Source organism: Pezoporus wallicus, unplaced genomic scaffold (assembly GCF_028554395.1).
Source record: "Pezoporus wallicus isolate ANWC-B61680 ecotype Strahan unplaced genomic scaffold, APGP_CSIRO_Pwel_v1 contig_14787, whole genome shotgun sequence".
NCBI lineage: Eukaryota > Metazoa > Chordata > Aves > Psittaciformes > Psittacidae > Pezoporus > Pezoporus wallicus.
The window spans coordinates 593256-616917 of NW_026640813.1; the positions used below are offsets into that span (position 1 = coordinate 593256).

Consider the following 23662-nt stretch of genomic DNA (forward strand, 5'->3'; position numbering starts at 1 on the left):
CAGAGGTATGATTAATGCAGATGTTTAGTAGATTGATGGATTTATATCTGTGGTTTAAGGGAGAGACTTGCAAAGTGGAAGCAGGATTCTGTTGCTGTTTAAAGCAATTAAAGGGAAAACAGTCAGAAACGGTTCTATCCAGTGATAGTTACTGGTTAACAAGAAGCTATTAATGTAACTGGCTTAGAGTTTTGGGCTGAAAAGAAAGAGGCTAAAAAGCCTGGGTAAAAGAAGATGAATTAACAGACTGTTGTAGGAGCTTACCGAATGATAAATGATCTGGAGAAGGCAACAGGGCAGAGGGGTTTAGTTCTATTTTGCAATAGGGGAGCACCCATCAGTGCATGTTTAAATCGAAAGAGTTCATTTTTCATAAGGATTAAATTGTAGAACTCATTGTAACTCAATATTGCTGAAGATGAAATATAGATTTCAGGAGGGAAAAAAACCCCAACCCAAATCAAATTAGTGGGTAACAGGTCCATTGAAGGCTAACAATGGTCAGGCTGGGTGACCCCACCAGAGAGCAGTAGGTTTTCCTTGTCCCTAGTTATTCTTGGCTTTTCCCCCCTCACAGTCATTTGTTACTGGCTACTGGGAGAGCCAGGATGCTGGGATAACTGAATACATAGCTGGTCCAGGGTAGCTCTTTGTCTACTTGGAAATGCTGAAAGTAAATTACAGCCAGTAATGCCAGTGCCCCCAGCCTGGTCCTGCACTGGGACAGCTTTTTGGGCTGCCAGCCTCGACATTAACAGGTGGGGATGGGTTACTTGTACACGCTGGCACTGAGCTCATACAGTCCCTCAGCAAAGAGGAAAGGGTGGGTTTAGAGAAGCTTTAGCTGCTGGTTTTGCAAGCTGGGAAAGCAAAGCAGGTTGCCTGCCTTGTGATTAGTCAGTGCTTCAAAGGCGACCCCTTCTAACAAGAGAAACAGCTCCTCTTTCAACTGCTTCTCAGCTTGCTCTGTGAGGAATCATCTGTAGACAGATGTTTGTACTTGTTAGTCTTCCATTGTCAGCCCAAGGAGGGGCTGTGGAGAGATCTTCTGGTGGTTTGCATCTCTTTTTGATACCTTATTTGTGGTATTAAATGGCCCTTTCTAGAAGGACCACTAGAGAAGTTTTTACATCTCATCTGTATCTTCAAATGAAAGCCCATCTCTTTAAATACAGGTTTGGTTTTAAACCATTTAAATCAGAGTGGCAGTTGTACAGCCTGTTATTATAGACCAAAGCAAGCTTTATTCCTGTAGGTGATGGGTAGCCCTGAAATGCTGCATTATACTCATCTAACAAGATGAGTTTTCTTAAATCAATACATTTTATTGTTGTTCTGGGTTGGAGTCAAGAGAGCAGGCAATATGCTGTCTGAACAATGTTCACCTATGGAGATACTGATCATGGTCATACGAATTTGCTGTAGCCAGGGAAAAATACATCTAATATTAAAGATATTGAGATCTATTTGGTATTCTCAGCCAGTGGTGCAGATGAGCTCCAGAGCAGCCGCCCTGTGCTAGTCCTGTCTTTTCAGAGGAGAGTTCAGTCAAAATGAAAGCTTAGCAATGCAAAGTGGAAATTCCTGAGCACAGACATTAATATTACTTTGCATGTTACAAATTGCCTCTTCTGGAGAGTCGCTGGAGTGAAAAAGAGTCTTAAGGTTGATGTAACTGATAATTTGTTGAGCAAAGCGCAGTCATGGAGGGCTGCTGTGCTGTCAAATAAGATGAAATTGATAGTTTGACAAGAATAGCTCAGAGGAGGAGGGATGGAAGGAAGACAGAAAATAGGAAATAGGAAGCAAGATGTTCAGGAAACTGAGAGTGAGGTGGGGAAACTTTATAGAGGAGGGGGAGCTGGAGGGCAGAGGCTTGAAAAGGAAGACTTGTACTTTTTGCAGTGCAACAAAGTGGAGTTCAGGGAGGTGAATGCTGAGGTTACAGCAATACTTACCTAAGGCATGGGATGGCATTTCTGAATGTTTGGAATGAATCTGTATAAATAAGCTAAAATGTTCCCTGTGGCCTAAAGCTATGCCCTCATAGTAGGGTTGAATTCTTGTGGGTTTACTTGTTAGAATTACGTGGCCCTGTAATTACACCCTCTTTTTGAAGGCTATGTGTCATTGCATGGGTTAGAGGGGTAGATATTATCTTTAGCTGTTCTTCCCCTTTTAGACTGCAAGAAATATGTAATTGCAGGTTAGAGCCAGGGCTTTTTATTCCCCAAAGTCTCCTGCATCCCCGAAATTCATGGTTAGTGAGTCAGTCCTTCTCTTATTCCAGCAGATGGTGCAGACTATTCAGGGACGGAGGCTCCCAGAAGCATTCTGCTCCTTCCTTTGAGGGAAGGCAGACTTCCCGAGTGAGGAAAACACTGCCAGGAGGATGGCCCTTGTGCTCTCTGACTGCTGTGTCTCAAAACCAGAGCACCATCCCTTCTACCCAGAAGCTGAGAGAGTTTGGAAGCAGAATCTACTACGGATAGCAGTTGTTTTGCACAGAAATAGCAGCATGGCAGGCTATGGTGAGTTAGATTAATATTTTTAAGTGCTAGGATGGGTTGGTTGGATAGAGGGTTCCCAAGATTCTTTCATGGGAGCTTATTTCTGCTACCTCAGAACAAGGACCCAGGGAGCTGTGCCCAGAAGTGAAGCTGTAACAGGACATTGCCTTTTGCCAGAAACAGGGCAAAATCTGTGACATTCAGCTACAGGCATCAAAATCTGCTCCTCCTTCCTCTGGAAGCTGTCCCAGCCATCCATAGCATCATGTTGTATCCCATTAGAGGAACAAATTACAGATAGTAGATGTCAGATCAGCAGCTTTGAACCTCCTAATAGACACCAGCAATAGTCAGGTTTTGCCTAAGAGAAAGGTTAAGGACTGTCACATCCCTGCTTATCACTGCACTGCTGCTCACAGACAGAATACTGTCCTGCCCCTGTGCCACTGAGCTCATTCCTAATGCAAGGAATTCTGCCCATTTCACAAAGCCATCTCTGACAGTGAGTGTTCCCTGCATACCCTGCAGTGAGATGCCTGAAGCTTCTTGGTCTCAGTCCTTGGACAGTCTTTATGGATGAGCCATTTCACCTTACAGACCCTGTTTTCCTCCCAGTCTTTGCAGTTATCCAAGTTGTGTGCCTTTTTCTCTGTTGGGTCTTTCAATGTAACACCTTAAGCAAGTATATTCTGCTTTACTCTTTATTATTCTGCCAACATAAAAATTACTAAAAAACACTATAAAATATGTCTTTCAAAATCTAGCATTACCCAAGAACCTAGAGTTTCCCAGGAAAAGGGCTGCCAATAAGGATCCAAAGGGGTTCCCCCACTGCAGGCCCTCCCCCATCAGATCCCAATAGCCAAGGAGTAGGAAAAGGGAATCTTTGAGAAGAGCTTGTGCCTGGAAATGGCTGTGACACATCCTAGAGGAGACAACTGGTTCCTGGTCCAGGGGATCTAGAGGTCGCTTCTAGGTGGGTACAGATAGTTTTCAGAGGAACACTTGGAAGTAGACATGTTCCCAGGAACTGTGGAAGCAAGAGCCATATTAATATCTCTGGCTGTTGTCCAGGCTGCCAGATGCTAATGGTGATTCCAGGCTACAGGGGACTCTGGTAAGAGCTTAATAAAGACTCTAAATAAGAGTCTGGGGACAAGGAAGTCTCCCTTCGAGGACTAAGAGCCCTGGAAGGGAAATCCAGGCAGAACAAGCTTTTCAAGGTTCAACAGAGAGGAACCCCAGCCTGGAGAAGCTCATCAAGGCTGGAATGGGCTATCCCAGGACTGGTCTTTAGGGATCTGTAAAGGAAGACAGCAAGGGATTGCCTCCTGAGGCCTCAGAAGGAGGTCTCCAAGGACAGAAGGCCGCTATTAGCTGGTCCAAAGGGTCAGGTAGCAGTCCCAGAACACTTAAGGCTCTGATCCTCTCTTATTTGGGCATGGGGTACTCATTGGCATCCTTTGCTTCATATGAGTCCTGTGGCTCTTTGAGCTGGGGAGCAGCATTGGGGTTTGGGTTCTGCACACTGCCTATGAAGAGTGGGATGCCTGTTTCATCTTCAAAGATAATGAAGACAAAGGGACGGTCGAGGCTGAAGGCAGAGACTGAGCGTGACATAGCAACACTGGTGGCAGCAGATGCTTCCACCCCGTCTTCTTTAAGCTCCAGGGTAGACTGATGCTGTATACTGGATACGAAGAGAGGCTTCTCTGTGATCTTCTGGAGGTTTGGGCTTGTGAACAGTTCCTGGAGGCCTACAGAGAAATGAGACCAAGTTAACCTCAGTAAACCCAGTTGGTGTCACCAGCTCTGTCCAAAGGAGGCAGTTCCCTCATCTGTATTGTCCACCATGGGCTGGAGAACTGGCAGGCAACAGAAACAAGAGCTGCAAGCCAGCCAGCCCTTCTCTATATGAAGAGCTGAGGGTGCCAAAACCAGAATGGTAGTGTAAGAACTTAAAGTCATCCTTTAAAAGCAGCAGCAAGGCTGAAGGTTCTTTCTTGCTTGGCTAGGAACACTTTTAGAGGTATTTTTTAAGCAATTCTGCAAAACAAAGTGAATTCTTGATTAATTCTCATTTGGAAATGCAGGTCATGGTGTTCTGTTTCAGTAAGTGTGATCTGCATTCTCTCTAGTGTCCTGGACACTATGTTAAATGACCAAGTAAGAGATAAAGGTTGACATGCAGGAGGATGTTGGTCTTGGCTGCAAACAGGGGAATAGGAAGAACTTGTAAAGATTGGGAGGAACTGTGAATGCTGCTTCCTCTATAGTATCATCTTGTTGGAGCCAAACATTTGGTGCTAGGCAAGCAAAGAGTAAGGAGGAGGAAAGGAATAAGGGATGGAAGAGTTTGGATGTTATCTGGAGCAAGCTGTGAGGCACAGCTTTAGAAACAAGGATGGTAGGGTTTGGTGTCAGCGAACAGATGCCATATAGAGTGATCAGCTTCACTTATTCCATGCAAATCCTTACCCATTTGACTGAGAACCCTGTTGAGTTCCAGGTGGTGATCCAATTTTATTTTGGGGATCTTCACTGCAGTGGGTACCTCTGTGGGGAAAAGCCTGCATAGTTGTCCAAAAGGGAATTTCTCCAGCACATGGGAGGTATTCCAAGTATACTGGTTTGGTACAATGACCACAAAACTCATGTTACTCTTAAAGGGAAACTTGGCCACCTGGAAATAAAACCAACCAGAATCAGGGAAGAGAAAAGCAAGTCCAGAAAGTTATGCTTTTAATACAGCCTTTTTCCAATTGGTCTACAGAACCGGTCTAGCTATGGGATGAGAACAGCCTGTTGGGAAGCAGGAATCTGGACAAAGTTTGTTGGAATAACAGCATTAGGCTGTAGTATTTAGCCACTGATTGGTAGAGATTGAACACATGGTAGAGTGGAAGCCCACATGCACAAACACTGTACCCACTCTGGCAGTAGCTGTGTTCTGAAGGGCTCCAACAGAACATTGTCTGAGGGAATTCCTTTCCATATATCCCATATTTCCTCATTTATCTTTAATTTTTTAAACTCCATTAATTCCCACTTACTGGGGATATCTATCTATCTATCTATCTATCTATCTATCTCTCTCTCTCTCTCTCTCTCTCTCTCTCTCTCTCTCTCTCTCTCTCTCTATCTTTTTGCTATAGACTGAGAGCGAAGGCTCAACGTTCTTGCTAGGGCAAAGGATGCTTATTAAGCTTTTGTGTATTATGCCTGTTAAGAGACATTTGGGGGGGTGGGAGAGAATATTTGCAGTCAGTAAAATATCATAGGAAGAGGTAATTCCAATCCAAACTTGTGCTCCTAATGGGGGTCTACCTGAAGGTCGTGGGACTCCAGTGTAAACCAGCTCAGGGAGTACTTCTGGGCTTTCATCATCTCAACTGGGACCACAAACTCATTGTCAAGGTGGAATACATCTGGGCCAGTGAAGCTGGGATCAAACTTACTCCTCCAGAACCCTGCAAAACCAGAAGTTTAGAAATCAACAGTTAAATTTGGGTAGGAAAACAGAAACTGCCCCTCTGACACCCCTCCTATCATAACTTCTTCAACAAGGCAGATTAGTGACCAGGAAAGTAGAAATACAGTGAAGAGGGCTGTGAAATACAGTACCAGGGCTGGAAAAGCCCTAACAGCAGGAAGCTCTTATCTTCCAGAGAGGGACTGTGGACTAACACAAAGAACAGGGATTAATCCTCATGCCTCAGTGTGGGAGATTACTGAAGGCTGTGAAGATAAAGTAAAGGATGTTTGTGCTTTGAAAAATGGAGAGCCTTTGTACTGTGCAGGGTGAAACAGTGTTCCAAGACCAAGCTCAAAGATTCACAGATTTACACTGGAAGCAAGTGCTTGGTCTGTGTTTCAATGCAGAAGCCTCAGGGAATTAAAAGAGGAAGATGTGCCTGACCACTGTGCTGCCTCTGAGCTCTGTGGTTGCTGTGTAGTGAGTTGCGTTTGATGTGACTGAGATGAGCAGGGATGTGCTGCTGTCTGGGATCCTGAATAAGGAGGCAAAAATACAGGTTTCACCTCCTGCATTCTGGCTCTGCTGTCAGGTAGCATTTTTAGCACATGGGAAGCAGTTGGGAATCATTGCTGTAAAGAAATCCAAGCAAGAGGAACAGCAGATGAACAAGAACAGAACAAGCAGATTGCCTAGCAGGAAGCAATGAAAGGAGATGCCGTTCAGCTACAGTGCTTGCAGGAAACTGGTACATTTCTAACTACTGCTCTTGGAAAGTAAGGCCTCACCGTGGAAATGGATGGCATTGAGCAAGAGCATCACTATGTTTTCAGGGAGCTGCTGTAGGAAGGTGGGTATTTGCCCATGAGTTGCTTCCTTTACCCACTTATTTATGGCTGTGAGGTCATCTTTATTGATCCCAGAAAGAGTCATGGGCTTTGCTCCATAGAATTTCTCTGAATCCTCCAGGAACTTGTCTTTCACCTCAAATCCTGGAGGAAGGGAAGAATTCCACATAAAGTTACCAGCCAGTAGTGTGACACCCCCCCAGGAGGATTGCTTAGGGATGATTCCCAGTATGCCAGCGTGCTTCCGTCACTCTCTGTCAAGCAGAGGTTTATCCCATGCCAGTAGGATCCCTCCTCTCACCTTTCTGCAGGTACAGACGGGATGCAAGGCTGAGGGTGGATTCCGTGAGCCTCCTCCGAAGGGTGCCCAACATGTGGTGGACACAGGGCACCGACTGCAGATGCATCACCTCCAGCAAGTGCTTCTCTGTCTGATTTGCTGCTCCTAAAAAGCAAAGTCAGATTCCTGTTAGGTCATGCCCATGTAGTGGAAAACAGGGATCTAGCTACCCACTGCTAGGAACAGCCAGTGCCTTACAAATGAGGCTGGAGAAACCTAAGCATAGGAGCCTCAGCAGGGCCACAGAGGGCAGCTTCTATAGTAATTGTGCCTAATTAAAGCCGCAGGAGTAAGATGAAGTGGAAGGTGCTGTATTTAATCATGGCATTTGACACAGTGGTTCCTAGGAGGGGGTACAGGAAACGGTGCTTTTGTAGCTAACAAGTTACCCAGTGCCAAGTGAGACAAGGCGAGGGCGATGCTGAGGGGTGACAGGATCACATTGGTCCTGTTGGACTCCAGCTGGACTTCTCTCAAGAGATCGATGCTGAATCTCATCAAGCCATCTGCTAGCCTCTGGCTCTTCTTCCAAGTCATCTCACAGCTTTTATCTTCACTCTGTCCTTCTTCTGAAGAAGAGGCAATCTCCCCAGATGGTTGCTGTTCATAACAGCCCACAGCCCCAGCTATGGATTCATCTGTGTTCCAGTCATTCTTCGTGCCTGGCGAGTTGGTGGTGAAAGGTAACATGGATCCATCAGTATCCTGGAAGGTGTCATAGGCAAAGTCTGCCAGGTCTGTGTTCAACACCCCCCCTGCTCCCAGCAGAGCAGACTGTTCAACTCCAGCGTGTTTCACATCCTAGGGAGAAACAAGGAGGATAGGGCTGGGAAAACAGGAGCAGGGCAATACCATCCCTCATGGGCTTCACTGCACACTAAATGGGTCCAGAAAACTCCAGCTCCTCTGCTCTGGTGGTGTATTCACTTCAGTTTGCCTTTTAACCTGAAGGTTAAAAGCACCTCAATGAGTTTGGGACACAGAAGGTTTTGTATCCTGTGAGAATGGGCAAGTGAGGGTCTTGCAGTGGTTCTCTGCTTGGTCCCAGGGCCTGCCCCAGGTAAATGAGCCCAGAGGCATGGGTTGAGGGCAAGAACCATGACCTGCTCAGCACATGTCCTTTGCCTTCCCCTTTCATAGATCCATCATCCTCAACCTTGATTTCACCTCCTCCTCTCACACATTTTAGCACTCGGCATCGGTCAGTACCTCTACTGCTGTCACAGCCTGGATCCATTCTGGCTCAAATCCTCCTCTGGGCATCTGCCTTGTCTGTTCTGTTCCATCCCATCCCTCTTCTCTCCAAACTTCCTCATTTTACATCTTTCTAAGCTGTAGCCTACAGCACTGCCACCACTGTCCTCACATTGGCATGGTCTGAAACACATGTTTTTCCCCCTCAGATCTCTCTGTTCCCACACACATCCGATAACATTCCTCTACTGCGCTGTCAGAGCCAGGCTGGATGGGTAGCACCAGCTCCAGGTCTTTCTCCCTGTCACCCTCATAGCTAGTTGTTTTCCTCATCTTCCCTTATCAATCAGAACTTAAACAACCCACTCGCCAGTCCCTGTACATTCCAGCTACTGATTACTCCATATGCTTGCAGCATAAAGGAGCACAGCACTGGCAGCAGCAGGGAGGGAAGCCAGCAGATAGATGGACTTTCTCATTGCACTGGCACTCTTAGATTGCACTGCCTGAGCCCTTCCTATCTCAGGGAAACCATTGCAAATAGCACAGTGGAACTTCAGTCCCCTTGCTGGAACCAGTCGTTGCTTACCTTCAGGTCCCCATCCTTGTCTAAGAAGAGACGCTTTTGCTCAATGGCTTGTACTGAAGAAAACTGTAGGGGAAGGGAAAATACACAACAAAGAAACAAAGTCATGTGCTACAATTCCTCAAGACTCCCATTCCTAACACATCCCCATGGGGCCGGGTCAGAGGCTGGCACCAGTGCAGTTGCAGCTTCAGGATGCAGACCCTGATGCAGTGGGATCCACTGTGCAGAAGTGGAAGTGAGCAGGAGCAGGGAGAGGCTGCAAATAGTGGATTTGTTTGGAAAGAGACCAGGCCAGAAGGGTACAAACTCCTGTATCCCTTGGAGAGTGAGCAGTGCAGTTTTGCAATCTCAGATCTGACAGGGATCCAGATTGAAAACGGGGGTGAAAAGAAAGCTGCTACTAAACAGCCTCCTGTTAACTCCTGAAGGTCATGGACACTAAATACAGTCGAAGCCAAGTTTCCAAAGAGCTTCTACCGAAATCCACTTGAATAATGAGAACACCCACACCTATTTTAGCTGGGAAAAAGAAGATCAGAAACCTGCCTGCTCTAGGGCTCGGGCTAACCCCATAGCAGAGAAGCAGCGTCCTCCATCAGTGTGCTTCCAGAAGCATCAGTCGGTATTTGCCCCATGGGCTGGTGCAGAAGACCCACTTTGCTCCCCTTGCTGGCCAGAGCCCCCCCAGCATCACAACTTACCCTTAGGTGACTGTGCAGAGCAGATAGGCAGAGCAGCCACGGACCCCAGAGGAGCACCATGTTTCTGGAACAGAAGGACCAGCTGAGAGAGGAGCTCTTTCCAGCTGCCTGGCAGCAGCAAGCTGAGCCTATCTGGGTCTACAGGGAGAAAACGATCAACCTGGCCAAACAGGTTGGCTCAGGAGCCTGCAGAAAGCAACAGGGAGCTGCACAATGCTGCAAAGAAACAACACAGGGCTCCTGGGTCCAATGCCAAGGCAGGGAAATCGGAGAGGAACAGGGACCCGCACGGCAGCAGAGCTGTAACCACAGGCAGGCTCCTCCATGACACTCTCCTGCTTGGATCCTGCATTTCTGACCCCATTGCCCTCATTCCTCTGGATTGCAAATGGTGTTTTCCTAATCAGACCTGCACACACTGTGCCTTTGGAAGAGGATGAGAGCCTCTGCTCCCTTCCCCATGCAAACCATGGAGGTATGGGCACAGCATCCTTGGCTCTTGGGAGAAGGGTTACTAACCTGCTTCAGTGGGGCTGTGGGCACTCAGCAGGTGCTGTCTGGGAGAGACTTTGCACATAGAAATTGCAATGGCAGAGCAGTTTCTGAGCAATATGTCCTGGAATAGAGAGTCCTCCCCTTCCCAGCATTCGCCTTCCCCCTTGGCTGGCAAATCACAGCCTCTCCTAACCCTGTGCTTCGCTTCCAGTATGGGATACAGAGAGCAGGGCTTCCAGGGCTATGGATAAACGACACTTCTCCCTTTCCAACCTAAATAACAGATCTTCTTGACATAAAGCCTCCATCCCAAAGAGCAGCTCTCAACACAGCTGCCAGACACTTTATTCCTAGGGCTGCTTCCCCTTCTCTGAGCTTTCACCCAAAACTACTGCTCTGTGACCCGAATTTCCAAGTGGAAGGAGCAGAACTTGAGGTCATTCCATTCCTCATTCCAAATCCTGCAGCTCTATAATAACCCTGAATGCCCCTTTCCTCCCTGGTCCATCCTTTATCACTCTACCCAGTTCACCCCTCTCTCCCAGAGAAACACTATGGCTCACTGGAGAAGCCCCTATTTACTATCAAATCCAGGTTCATTTGCCCCTTACCTGAGGTTGTCCAGGTTGGAGCTGGCACCTGCCTTAGCGTGGCTGATGGCTCTGTGTGGGGGAGCTTGTCCAGCTCATCCCTCCTCCCCACCACAGCGACCTTCGGCACCAGCCCCTGTTTGAGGCAAATATTGACCCACAGCATCCGGTTAAACATTGGTTTGGGGGAATAGGAGTGGATTTGTGGTGCCTTTGGAGGTGGGAGATACTTTGGGCTGCTCAAGACAGTGTTCACACAGAGTTTACCAGCTCCAAACTCCCTGCAGCAGAACTAACACGTGAATTCGGTTGTCTCTAGCAGTGACTCCACTTTCCATATACTCCCTGTGCTGGGAATATACTCTTTTATTAGTGAAAAGGTAGGGCTTTGTATTTATTGCCATAGGGCACTCTGATTTTGGAAGTCACTTTGCAGAACCCTGTCTCTGTATCGCAGCTGCTGCTGCTGCTGCACCAGTTTCAGCAGATGGCTGATGCCCAAGGCCCTGTGGCCATGTACCAGAGCAGGAGGCGGTGATGCTCAGGATGAGCTGAGCCAAGAGCAGCTGGTACCTCCCCTGGGGCACAGCACCAGGGCTCCACAGCACACACATGGAGGAAAAGCCTTGGGAATGGGCAGAGCTCCAGTGGATATGCGGGAGCCACGGTGACCCTTCCCAGCTCTGCCCATGTCCTCAGTGTGAGAGCAGTCACTAAGGAGTAGTAAGGAACACTAATGGGATTGCAGCAGCTTTTGATTCCCAAACACCACAGACACCGGGAAGGAGGCAGGTTTGAGCTCTGCTACCAGAAACTACTTTGGGATACGCTGCTGCAACTTAGGGAGCTACTTCCCCTTGGAAAGCAGATCCAAGTCCCTGTGCAGCAAGGTCCTACCTCACATCCAGGGCATCCTCACAGCATCCCTCCTCCAGCTCACCCAGGAACACAGGAGGTGCCTGAACACACAGTTGGAGCTTTGGCTGCCAAAGCAGGAGACCCTGTCCCACAGCTGGGCCCCTCCAGCACAGAGCTGCCCCACACACTCACCTCTGCATCTCTTTCAAAGAGTTTATTAGAAGTAAGTATTTACATCTATTGCAAATGGTTAATAGGCAACACGGGACTGAGAGCTCCCCTTGGGTAGGGAAGGACAGCAAGGGCCAACCGCTCACCTCCCCACCCTGCCTGGAAGCAGAAGGCAGCCTTCCCAACAGCAAGTTCCTGACACGAACCAGCAGCTGGATGAAAGCCCTTTCTCCTCCCGGGACAACCCACAGCAGGCTCCTCCTCTGCCCAAGGTAAGAGCTTCCCACTCCCTAATACTGGCTCTGATTAGGCTGAAGGATGGATGGGAAAAGGGCTGCAACAGAAGTGAGGCAACTGCTCCTACAGCTGGGTCAAAGACCATTCCCCTTGCTTTTGGAGTGGAAACAGAGGGTGCTGGTCTCAAAGGGAAGGTCAGAATGAGACCATGCTGGATCCTGCCTCCTGGTTTTCACGCTGTAAGGGCACTAGGGAACAAAACTGAGCACCTTTCTGCTGTCCTCTCTTCCCAGGAGTCTGACCAGCACAAAGGAGAACCCCTGCCAGTCTGTGGCACACAGGGCATTCCTCACCCCTCACACAACCACGGGATGCAGCACTTCTGGGGCAGGAACCAACAAAGAGGCCATCCCTACCCTACGGCTCCAGAAGGCAAAATCCTCATGGAAGCATGTAGTTGTGGCCTCCCTAGAGGATCATGTTCCCATTCCAACCCATCCCTCTGCAGCAGCCCATTCCTAAATGAAACGGCAAAGCAGACGGGGTTTGTGCCTTGGCTGATTTCCATTCCAGTCCTTGCCCTGGAGCCAGTAAGGCAGCAGAAGGGCTCTTGTTAACCTCTCCTCCTCCCATACAGGCTCCGACTCAGCTGGCAGAACCTAAAGTTAACAGAGTGCATGTCTGGGCTTCACAGGCACAGACCACAGGAGGAGGAGATGCCCAGCACCACACAGCCCTGAAGGCAGCAGTTCCCAGGCCCAGCTTATGCTATCCTAATAGGAGTGTTCAGTGGTTCAGGAGTGGAAGTGAAGGGTAAGTGCAGATGGCAGTAGCTATACTGTTGTATTCTAGTCAAGGGGCACCTCTTACCCCTTCTTAAAGGGAGGGGGAAAGCTGTGGTCCATATTACTCTGGATGGCAACTCACAGTCCCCTGGGGATCAGGCACACATGGTATGGAAAGCTCCAGGCCTCTCTGCAGGGTGACAGTGACCTACAACGCCCAGTATCTCTCCCAGCAGCAGTGGAGGTTTCTCAGTTATGGCTTTTTTTCTTTGTAGAGATAAGAGGTTAGAGATGCTTCACCACTAACAGCACACCTCCCCCTGCATGCTCTGCTCACACACATCTCACTGCCTCCTCCATAAGGAACACCGCTGGCTTTTCAGCTCTGCCCCCAGCACCGTGGGACAAGCTCGCAGGCTGGGGACAGCTATGCCAGGAGGCGGATGATGCCGTTGTCCGAGCCCAGCAGGAGGTGGCATTTCGTGGGCAGCACTGCCAGGCTGGTCAGGGTACCCCGAAAGTTCTCGGAGCTCAGCTTGGTCGTGCTGATGGGCAGCGCTGAGGACTCCAGCATGGAGTAGACACCGATCTTGTTGGCCACAGTGCCCGTGACAACCTCGTTGCCATAGAGGTCGAATGCGTGGATGGGTTCAGATGCAGATTTGTAGTGGTGCAAAGGCTTCTGCTCCAGCTCCTTCCACACAGTCAGGGAATGATCCGAGGAGGAGCTGATGAGCACGTTGCCCTCTGCAGCCTGCAGAACGGGAAAGGCCAGTGAACCAAGTGGTGCAATAAAAGCTCCCAACCTATATCACAGTCTGTATCTCAACCTGCAAAGGAGGTTAGCTGCCAGTAATCCGACAGTCACAGTGTAATCCCTTGGGAAAGTCCCAGCCATTTCCAAGCAACTGATGGTACAGAGCAGTATTAACAAAGCATCCAGGTGGATGCTGCAAGCTACAGGACTCTCTGGTAGCTGGCAACCTCCTCTAGTGCTATCCTCCAGAGACAGGCTACGCCTCTTAACAACACTGTGGTACCCAACACAACTAATTCATCATCTGTATAGAGATTATGGTACAGTCTCTCCCTCTCCATTAAACCTGCCAAATGATTTTCCTTCTCAGGAAAAGGAATTAGGAGGCTGTCTCACAGCAGAGCACGCTGCTGAGGGCAGGAGAAGCCTGGAGCTGCTTATTAGCTAGTGAGAGGGTAAACAACCCACACTGCTGAACTTTATTTAACCTGTGCTTGGGTCGAGGACACTGGAGCCCCAGCCCTGCTCCCTGAGGGTGGGTAAATATGGACAAGAGTTATTCATTAGAGTGACACTCTCCCAGGGGAGCTGAGAGCCCTGCGGAGAAAGCAATGCATCTGCTTCTTCACAGGAGATGGGGCTCCTCTCTGTCCCTGCTGCAGACACCTGGGAGGGCTGATCTCTGTTCAGCACAGGCTGGAACAAGAGTAAGCTGCTCACAGCACTAAATACAGGGGAGAAGAGCTTAAGCAGCCTCCTAGGGACACAGCACTGATGGAGGAACACCCAGAGGCTGGAGCAGACCAGCCCTGCCAAGTAGCACATGCCAAGAGGATGCTCCACACAACCTCAGTGAGGATCAATGAGGACCACAGAGCAGCCCCTGATGGCAGCTCTCACCTTGATCTGCAGGATGTCCCCTTCATGGGCAGGCCAGCCCCGCATGATGAGTCCTGTCCTGGTGTCCAGCAGCACGATGAAGCCAGAGGAGAATCCAGCCATAACGCTGCGCCCATTGGGACTGACAGCCAAGCAGCGGATGAGCCCAGCGCTCACCCCGCTGGCCAGGCGAAACTCGTGCTGCAAGAGAAAGTCCAGCTACTGGGGGACAAAACCAAGGGGAATCAGGCATTTAGGGGACAAGAGACCCTGGGATCATGGAACCATTACAAATGGCTTTGGGCTAGGCGTGATCCCATCATGAAGCACACGGATGGAGGAGGGTGGATCGCAGAGCGCTGGATTCCTTACCTGTAATCCCGGCTTCCTGTGATCGATGAACCGCAGCACGGAGTCTGCGCTGGCCACAGAGATGCTGTGGTAGGGAGGTGGCATGGTGGTCACAGCCGTGATGGGGACTTTGTTGTCCAATTCATCAAAAGTCCGGAGAAGTTTCCCTGTGGAAACACGACAGAGACATTGTGGCAGCAGATGGAGGGAGAATGTTAAACAGCAATTCTCCAGTTCAGCACAGGAACCATCAATTCTCAGTCTAGCCCCTCTGCCTTTAAGGTTTGGACCAGTTCACTCCAACCAACCCTCCCCTTTTCCCCTCTTACCCGTGAACTGGTCCCAGATGTGCACGGTCCCATCGCAGCTCACCACGTGCTGTGATGTTTCCAGCTGGCTCACGTAGAAAACAGACTTCTTGTGCTCAGCGTACGTGAACCGTGGTGGCACCTCACTGGTGCCATCCCCATAGTTGTACAGGGGCCATAGGCGGACGGTTTTGTCCTTGCTGCCACTAAGGAAGAAGTCCTCACTGCTGAGCGGTGCCACGCACTTGATGGCCCCCGAATGCCCTGAGAAACTCTGCAGCTTGATCTGGTGGAAGTGGAAACGAGGGTCGTGTTGGCTCACCCCAATCTCATACTGCCAGTAGGCCAGCCAGTTCCCACACAGCATGTGGGTGCTGCGTGGAAGGTCGTGCTTCAGGGTGTTCTCCTCGCTGGATAAGCTGGGGATGAAGCCATCAGTGCCAGCACTGAGGTGAAGTAAGCCCAGACCCTCGCGCTGCGTGTCCACAGGGACCTGGATGCGGTTCCCCACCAGCACGCTCCCAAAGGTACCGGAGTGAGTGTCCTCGTGGGGGCTAGAGAAGGGCTCAGTTCCTCGTGTATCTTGGTCTAAGCCCACCACGCTGGGTGTTTGCTCCAGGCTGACGACCTGCAGGCTCTTGGGGTTCACGTTCTCCAGGTAGAGGCTGGCCAGCTTCTCAACCAACGCGTGGTTGGGCACAACCGTGCGGATAACATCACCTGAACGGGGAGAACGTGGCTTCAAGGGAAGGAAAATCCCCACCATCACCCAGCACCACCAACAGCAGAACAAGAGCCAGCACAGGGCTGTGAACACAGCGTCCCCCCACAAGCCAGCCACATGCTGCTCCCAGCTAAAGCAGCCTGAAGTGGGCTCCCAAACCAAGCAGCACAGATCCCAGGAGATGGTGGCCAAGCCGTACCTAGCAAGCAAGAGAAAGGGATGTAGGTGATGTAGGCCATCTCAGGGTTAAACACCTTCTGTAACTCCATCAGCACGGCTGGATCCAGCAGCTTCCCATCCAAAAGGGGCACCTCCATCACTGGCACCTCACAGCTGCTCAGTGACTCCGTCCTCTGGACAAGAGAAGATAGCCAAGACCAGATGTTCTCACCACGTAATTACACAAGCCCAATTACATGCTGCTGACACCAGTAGTGGTGCGTGCAGGTATTCCCACCACATTCCTGCATCTGGGTACAGGGGGATGACTGAGGACCTCTCCCACATCACTGACCTGGTCCTGCAGCTCCTGCAGCAGCGAGAAGGCCTCAAAGAAGTTCCTCACCGTGTCACTCAAATGCTGCTGCACCATCTCCTGCCCAATCCGCAGGCAGATCAGGGCAATCAGGCTGATGGTCTTAACACACAGGACAATACGGGCCTGGGCACCACTGGGGAAACTGGAGAGGACATCCATTACCAGCCTGCCCTTCCATATCCCTTTTGACCCTTCTCTACTCCATGCTTCCTGCCCTGTCTGTGTTATCAGAAGGTCTTGAGCAGCACAAGCTCTGTGTGCATGCAAGGCGCACACATCAGGGCAGGAGCAGCCCCACCACCCCAGGAGCACAAAGACCCTCACAGAACCATCTCCACATCCCTGGTTTTGAGTTGTGCCAACCCACGCTGAAGGCACAACAGCACTCACCCGATGGCTGCTGATGTGAGGAAGCCCAGCACTGGGAGCAGCACCTCCTGGCTGATCTTGGGGAGAATGTCCATCAGTGTGGTGTCCGAGAGACACACCACGATCTTCTGTGTCAGTGTCACAGCAGCCAACAGCCCGGCCTCCTTCCGACTGTTCAGCCGGCCACCACCGGAGCCACCGCCGGGGGCAACCTGCAAACGGAGTCATTGAGGGCCAGGGACACCACTTCTCCACCCAGGATCACCCGAGCTCAGCCTCAAAAGGAAGAGGAACCTGAGCACTGAGTCTCAGCATCAAGGGATGAGCCTGAAAGCTGACACATGGATGTCAGCACAAGAGATGAGCCTAAAGAGAATGGGGCACAACATTCCCGAGGTCATGGGTATCCTCTGGAGAGCATCTCCCTGCAGGATGCTCTCACAGATGGGAAACTCAGAGGGCAAAGAGACAACCCCAGACCATCACTAGCCTGGGTATTGTTTGCCACTATATGAAGAGGAGAAACCTACATCATACATGCAACTTAGAGAATCAGCGTCTTCACCCCACGTCACATTGAGCCTGGGTGCCCAGACTGCAGAGGAACAGCCCTTGCGTGAAATATCCAAGCACAAATCGTGCTGCTAACATCTAGAAATGCATCTGCTGATCATTTCATGAGGCAGAAGAGCACATCCTGGCTTTGCTGACACCACACTGATGCTGACTACAGCAATGCCAGAGAGTTAACAGCATCAGCAGGAACACGAAGAGGTTTCTTTCTGGATTGTCCTAGTTCCTAACTCCCAGACAAATCAAACACCCAAGAACAGAGAGAGCCAACAACAAAACCCACAAGCACATCCCAGTTTCCACTCTGTTTCTTGTACACCTGCCATCTTCCAGCTCATCACAGAGGCTCTTCCTCTCCCAAAATACCCGCTCTGCCAAATCCTGCAAGAAGGATTCGTATCCTATTCGTGACCCTTACGCTTCATTGCTTTAATATCAGGTTGCCAAATGCTGTCCACAGGGGTATTAATCCCACCAGTGCCCCCAAGGAATGAGTCCAGTAAAGCAAAGCAGCACAGCTGGAGCTGTGATTGCAACTGGGTGGAGAATGATTTTGCTGAAAAATGGGATTTCTGCCCCTGAAAAATCTCCCTTTTAACACTGGAAAAACTGACAATGCCTTTTGTTTCCTTTAAATGAGCAGCTGTGGCCCCTTTCCTCTATGTTTAAATGATCAGCTTTCCGTTAAAACAAGGATCCATAACCAAAGTGCTCAGAACCACTAAAAAGGAAGCAGTGTGACACATAACCCTGTTAAAAACGTTCAAACCTGGCGAGGTTTTGATGACAAATGGTGGGTTTTCACCCAGCTGCACTACACCCATTTTCTCCTTGCTGTCAGCTCTGAAATTCAAGCTGAAAAGCCTTGCCAGTATTTCTTATCCAGTTGAAACCCCTCCTTTAGCCTCTCATCCCCTATCTACCCATACAGACCTTCAAAGCACTCGCTCCAGCAATCCCTCAGCAGCCCAAGCTGCTCCTGCAGCCCGTTATCACCATCCCACCCTGGTGCCAGCTCTGTTGGTAGGAACACTCGCCCAGTAAAGCAAAAGGAAACCTTTCTCTCTGGTTTCACACATGCCAGTGTGATAGGGAAAGCCTCCCAGGGATGCAGTGGGGAAGGAGGGGCTGCAGCAGCCCCGTGTAGATCCATGGCTTGCTGAAAAGCTTCACTGGAATGAATGTGCCTCTTCCAGCTGCATCAGCACAGCCCTTCTCATCCAACACATCCAGATCTGCTCAGCCCATGCTGCCCAAGGTGAAGCTTAACCAAGCACAAGTATATACGCAGGAGGCTCCTGATGAAGCTGGATGATCTTCTGTGCATCCCCTCTTTGTGCCCAGATACAGCTCCCACCCCAACACATGTGAGAAGAGGAAGAAGGACATTACTAACCAGGTAGCTGATGTAGGGCAAGTACTGATAGGTGAGGACAGGCTCTCCATACAGGTATGCCACGTGCAGGAGACAGGCCAGCACTGGCTTGGACACTTGATCTCCCAGCACTGGCCTCTTCTGATAGATATTTCCTGTGCTCAGGGGACTGTTCTCATCGCTGCTTGGTACAAACTGCTGCCTGGTAGGGCCTGCCCAGAGACAACACCATGAGCTGAAGCAGCAGGATACCCCCAAGCCACCACCAAGGCACCCAGGAGGCTGGTTTGGGGCACAGCCCACCCCAGGGCTCCAAAGGAGCAGATATTACCAACGTAGCAGGACGTGAGCAGGCGGAGCAGGTTCCTGGCGATGAAGCGGGACGTGACGGTAGGGCCCAGCTTGGCTGAGAGCCACCTCACCATCTTACAGGCTGTGTCTGCAAAACACAAACAGCCCCAAGGACAGAGCTATCGCTGGGCTGCTGCCCAGACCCTGCCTGCTCTGCAGGCAGCTCCCCAGCTCTCAGAGCCACACACTTCAGTGCAGACCTTGCCTTTTATTACGCTAGTGTCACATCGCTGGCCCCATATACCCCAGCACCTTGACCCACTTCTTCCCCTTCTCCCACTCCCTGCTCTACAGGAAAGGCTCAACCCCAGCAGGGTCTTACCCAGGAGTATTGTCTGCTCTTTGTCATCAGAGTGATCCGGCAGCTCCTCTCCCTCTGCATCCTCTGGCTCGCTGCTGTCATCAGCCAGGGTGACATCCACAGAGGCACCGGCATCCACAGCCACCGTCAGCTCTGCATCAACTGCAGAGTCATCCTGCTCCTCTTCATCGCGCTCCTCTTCCTCCTCCTCCGACTCCTCGCTCTGTTTCAGGTCCTGGCTGCTGTCCACTGACTTCAAGCTGCTCTTGTCCTTCTGGGAATCCCCATCCGCAGGCCTGTCCTCTCCCAGGGACACCTCACTGGCACTGCTCTTGTCACTCAGCCGCCCAAGGCTGAGCGATTCCTGCTCCTGAGGCTGCAGGGACTCCCCTACATAGAGACCACTCTGGAAGTCCTCGCTCTCAGGCAGGTAGGCTTGGTCATGGAAGCTGACACCAGAGGTGTAGTCGAGGAGGTCGAGCGCAGCCGAGCTGTGCTCCACGTCCATTTTGATCTCCTCCCCAAACACACACGACACCGGGCTTTCCCCTCCACTTTCATCATCTTCAGCTGCACCGAGGAGGGATTTGCTCTCCTCCCGTGAGCCCTCGATGCCGACGAGAACCTGCAGGATGTGTGGGAGCAGGTTGAGGAGGAAGGGCTGCAGCCCCAGGCGCACGATCAGCTGGGCCACAAAGCAGTCTGTGTAGAGGTAGAACCTGCCGTGGCGATAGCAAGGGCTTTCGTACGCTCCGATCAGTGGCTTGAGCAAGTATTTATTGGCATTCTTTGGGCCGAGGGATTTAGCTATGGGTTCAAAGAGGTACCACGCTGCGTAGACAGCGGTGTTCTCCTCGGACATCAGTGACAATATGAAGGGCAGGAGGATCTCCAAGCCTTCAGGAGTGATTTCAGGAAGGATCCCTTCCAGCTGCTGCCACAGCTGGAAAACAAGCTCCCGGCCTTGGCCTTCATCCTCTATCTTCTTCGCCTGGTAGGTGAAAATGAACCTGTGCAGGGCTGGGAAGTACGTGGGGAAGGGGACAATAGAGCTGAAGGGACTGAGGAGCTGCGTGGGACAGGGCGGAGGGAGGCCCTGGGAGATGGGTTTGTATTCAAACAACTGCACCGTGCCCTTGCCCAGCCTGCTCTTCAGCAGCTTCTCCACCGGCACGCTCAGCTGCAGCAGGACATGCAGCACGTGCTGCAGCGGGGCCGGGATCTCCTTGGGGTAATAGCGACACAGGTTACGCACCAACAGGAACCGCTCCAACAGGGATGCATCCGGCTTTGAAGGACGAATCCTGGGTGCAAATACAATCTCAGCTACCAGGATGCCCAAAGCTTGCATATCCCTCTGGAAGAGGTCCGAGATACCCAGGGGGGGCTCCTCCCATGGCTGCTCCATCAGCTGCATCTCACTGCTTAAGCCTTTGACCAAGAAATTGTCCAATTTCTCCAGTTCTTCCAGAGCCTGGAGCGGATTGAAGCCTTCGGGAAGCGTGATCTTCATGTCAGCCTGATCCACAGCACCCGCCTTGCTCCGACGGAGAGGTCGGACCCCTGAGGTTTTGCCTTCGGTGGCATAAGCAGGGAGGGTGGAGGGCTGTGCTGGTGGCACTGCGGCGCAGGGCTGATCAGCAGCTCTACTGGTAGCAGGAATTGAATCCAAAGCTTCAGTACCTTGCTCTAAATCATCCTCACCAGCTATGGATTTCTCCCCAGACCAGCTGGTTTCACTGGGAGTAGCCTCCAGGACCAGCCCGTTGACTGCATCCGTCACTTGGAGATCCTCCATAAACACAGCCTCACGGATGTTCTGGACAAGAGGCCGGGCGATGGCTGGAGCTTCAGCTGGTGTATAGGCAGGTCCCACCATGCGCCTGGGATGTGGCTGGTCAAAGAGCTGCACGACCCCGTACGTGGTCAGATGCGTGTGGTTGTCTACTAGGTGGAGGCAGACGTTCTTCTCCTTGACAGCATCCTTCCCCAGCAGCTTGTACCCGAAAGTGAGGTCAATCCAATGGTGGAGGTCCTGAGACACCTCCCTGCTCTCCAACAGCATGCGGTGGACTTCAATGAACTCCTCATAGGAGCTGCACCAAGAGGGCACGTCCAGGTCGGGCATATCCGGATGGATGGATCGGAAGATGGAAGGGTCAGTATAAAACTCTGGGATGCACTCATCCGGTGTCCAGCTCTGCATGCGCTCCATGCTGGCTGGATACTCGTTGGGCTCCCACTGGGACCTCACGTGGCAGCACAGCACTGCCTTGGGTGTCCTCCGAGCCGTGTACACATAGTAGGTGATATCCGAAAGGACATCGGAGATGTGATGGGGGACATGGAGCTGCTCCCCACTTGAGCCACCAGCAACAAACGCCTGCTTGGTCATCTCATAGGTGAAGTCCAGCTGCTTGTCCCCCTTGTTGAGGCGGAACTTGGATTTCCGGAGGTCCCTGAACTTCCCGTTTTTGGTAGTGAAGTCCACAACCCATGGAAGAACCGGGTGATAATTGGGGTCTCCCATTCTCCTTCCAGCCAAGCTGTTCAGACGCATAAGGTAGTCAAAGTTGCTGACCTGCCCGTGCACCCACTGCAACACCAGGTCTCTGAGGTCCTTCTGGCAGGCAGCGCACCTCGCCTCCTGCCCTCGCACACCAGCACTGCTTTGCTCACTCATTCCTTCCAGACCAGCTTCCACATTCACTTCCTCCTTCTCCGGTTGCTCGTACTCCCTGAAGTTCACCCGGAGCCGGCTGCACAGCTTCTCATCCACAGCCACATCCCGCAGGGAAAAGGCCCCACAAGCCAGACCCGCTTGGTGACAAGCCTTCATGGCCTGCAGCACGTGGAAGAGGAGGAAGAGGATTTTAGCGTGGCTGTTGGTGAGCTTGGCCGGGCTGAAAGTCACGATATCATGCAAACAGTACTGCACGTAGGGGTAGATGACGTACACCATATCGGCCGACTCGAGCAGAGCTTCAGCCTGCAGCACGTTGGGACAAGCCTTGGTGGCCACCAGGCTCTCCTTGGCCGGAGAAGCGGCGTGTGCAGCCTTGCCCACCTGCAGCACGGGGCAGCCATAAACCTTGTGCAGGGCCGCCCGCAGCGCGCCCAGCGCCGGCACGGTGTGCGGTGCCTCGGCGTGCCGGTACGGCCGCACGTAGCGGCGGTGGGCCCGGCCCCACAGGTTGCGGTAGTTCTGCGAGGCCACGCTCTGCATGAAGCCGTGCAGGGTCTCCGTGCCGCAGCCGCCGCCGCGCTGCTCCGAGCCGGGGGGCTGCACCCGCAGCGGGTACAGCAGCCGCTCCTTCCGCAGCCCATGGATCTCCACCCGGGTCCAGCCCGCAGGCAGCTTCTGCACGGAATGCTGCAGGAATGTCCTCACCTCCACCTCGCTCAGCCCCTCCGGGCGCGGGCACAGCCCGGGAAGCACTCGGCGTTCCTTGAGGCTCGCCAGCCATTTGAGCGGGACAAAGGCGGTAACGTGGGTCCTGTCGGGAGCAGCAGCCAGCTGCCGGCGGTCGATGTTCAGGTCCTTCTCCACGCTCCGGAGGAAGCCATCCATGCTGGATGGAGGAAGGAGTGAGAGGAGGAGCGCGGCGCTGTCCTTGGCCTCCCCAGCTCCTGCAGAGCTGGCGGCACGCGGTGAGTCTCACTTCCCCATTGCCACCTGGGGGAAAAATAGAGCTGGTTTTAGGAACTTGGTTAAAAGATACTGGGTTGGGGGTAGGGGTTGAGAAGGGACCAGCGCTGGCTTGAGGGGGACTTCTGCAGCCATAGAGGGGGACACAGTGACACCTTCATGGCTCCACGGCCAGGGAAGGGATATGATGGCAGCTGAGAAAGGGACATGGATGCAATCTGCACAGCCCAAGTGCTGGGGAAGGGGACACAATGGGACCTCCACAGGGCCAGGGCTAATGTGGGGGGACACAATGGCACTTGCATAGCAGTGAAGCAGGACCAGATGGCAGGTGGAGGGAGAACAGGACAGGACCTCTGTAGTATCAGAGGCAGGGAGAGGGAGCACAACAGCACCTCTGCAGCCCTAGGGCGGGGGGGGGGGACACAATGGGACCCCCCACAGGGCCAGGGAATGGGACACGATGGGAACTATGGGGGGACAAAACAGCACCTCTGCAGCCCTAAGCAGGTGGAGGGGACACGGTGGCACCTCTGCAGCCCTATGACTGCCCTATAGAGTGGAACATGATGGGATCTATGGGGGGACATTGTGGCACCTCTGCAATCCCGAACCACGGTGGGGGGGCCCCCTCCACACCCCCTCGGGGGTGACACAAGAGGGCACCCATCAGCAACGTCCCCACCGCCAGCCC

At 51.9% G+C, this 23662-nt stretch overlaps 2 protein-coding genes across 3 annotated transcripts; both read right to left on the reverse strand.

Moving 5' to 3' along the window:
* Positions 1-3195: 3195 nt before the first annotated feature.
* SERPINF2 (serpin family F member 2) lies at positions 3196-10920 on the reverse strand. Of its 2 annotated transcripts, none has more exons than XM_057420800.1 (9): positions 10764-10920; positions 9658-9721; positions 8957-9019; positions 7563-7974; positions 7135-7278; positions 6774-6977; positions 5838-5980; positions 4989-5193; positions 3196-4267 (listed from the first exon to the last, which is right to left on the reverse strand). In XM_057420800.1, exons 2-9 carry the CDS (start codon positions 9715-9717, stop codon positions 3942-3944), a joined length of 1557 nt encoding a protein of 518 aa, XP_057276783.1. In that variant the 5' UTR covers positions 9718-9721; positions 10764-10920; the 3' UTR covers positions 3196-3941. The 2 variants fall into 2 exon arrangements, with proteins under 2 accessions (XP_057276783.1, XP_057276785.1); XM_057420802.1 differs by lacking the exon at positions 10764-10920 and adding an exon at positions 10177-10250.
* Positions 10921-11793: 873 nt separating this feature from the next.
* WDR81 (WD repeat domain 81) lies at positions 11794-23030 on the reverse strand. Its single transcript, XM_057420796.1, has 10 exons — positions 19341-23030; positions 18999-19106; positions 18689-18879; positions 16741-16931; positions 16327-16492; positions 16012-16165; positions 15110-15808; positions 14802-14947; positions 14451-14630; positions 11794-13547 (listed from the first exon to the last, which is right to left on the reverse strand). The coding sequence occupies exons 1-10, from the start codon at positions 22888-22890 to the stop codon at positions 13221-13223; spliced, it is 5712 nt and encodes a 1903-aa protein (XP_057276779.1). The 5' UTR covers positions 22891-23030; the 3' UTR covers positions 11794-13220.
* Between the last annotated feature and the right edge of the window lie 632 nt (positions 23031-23662).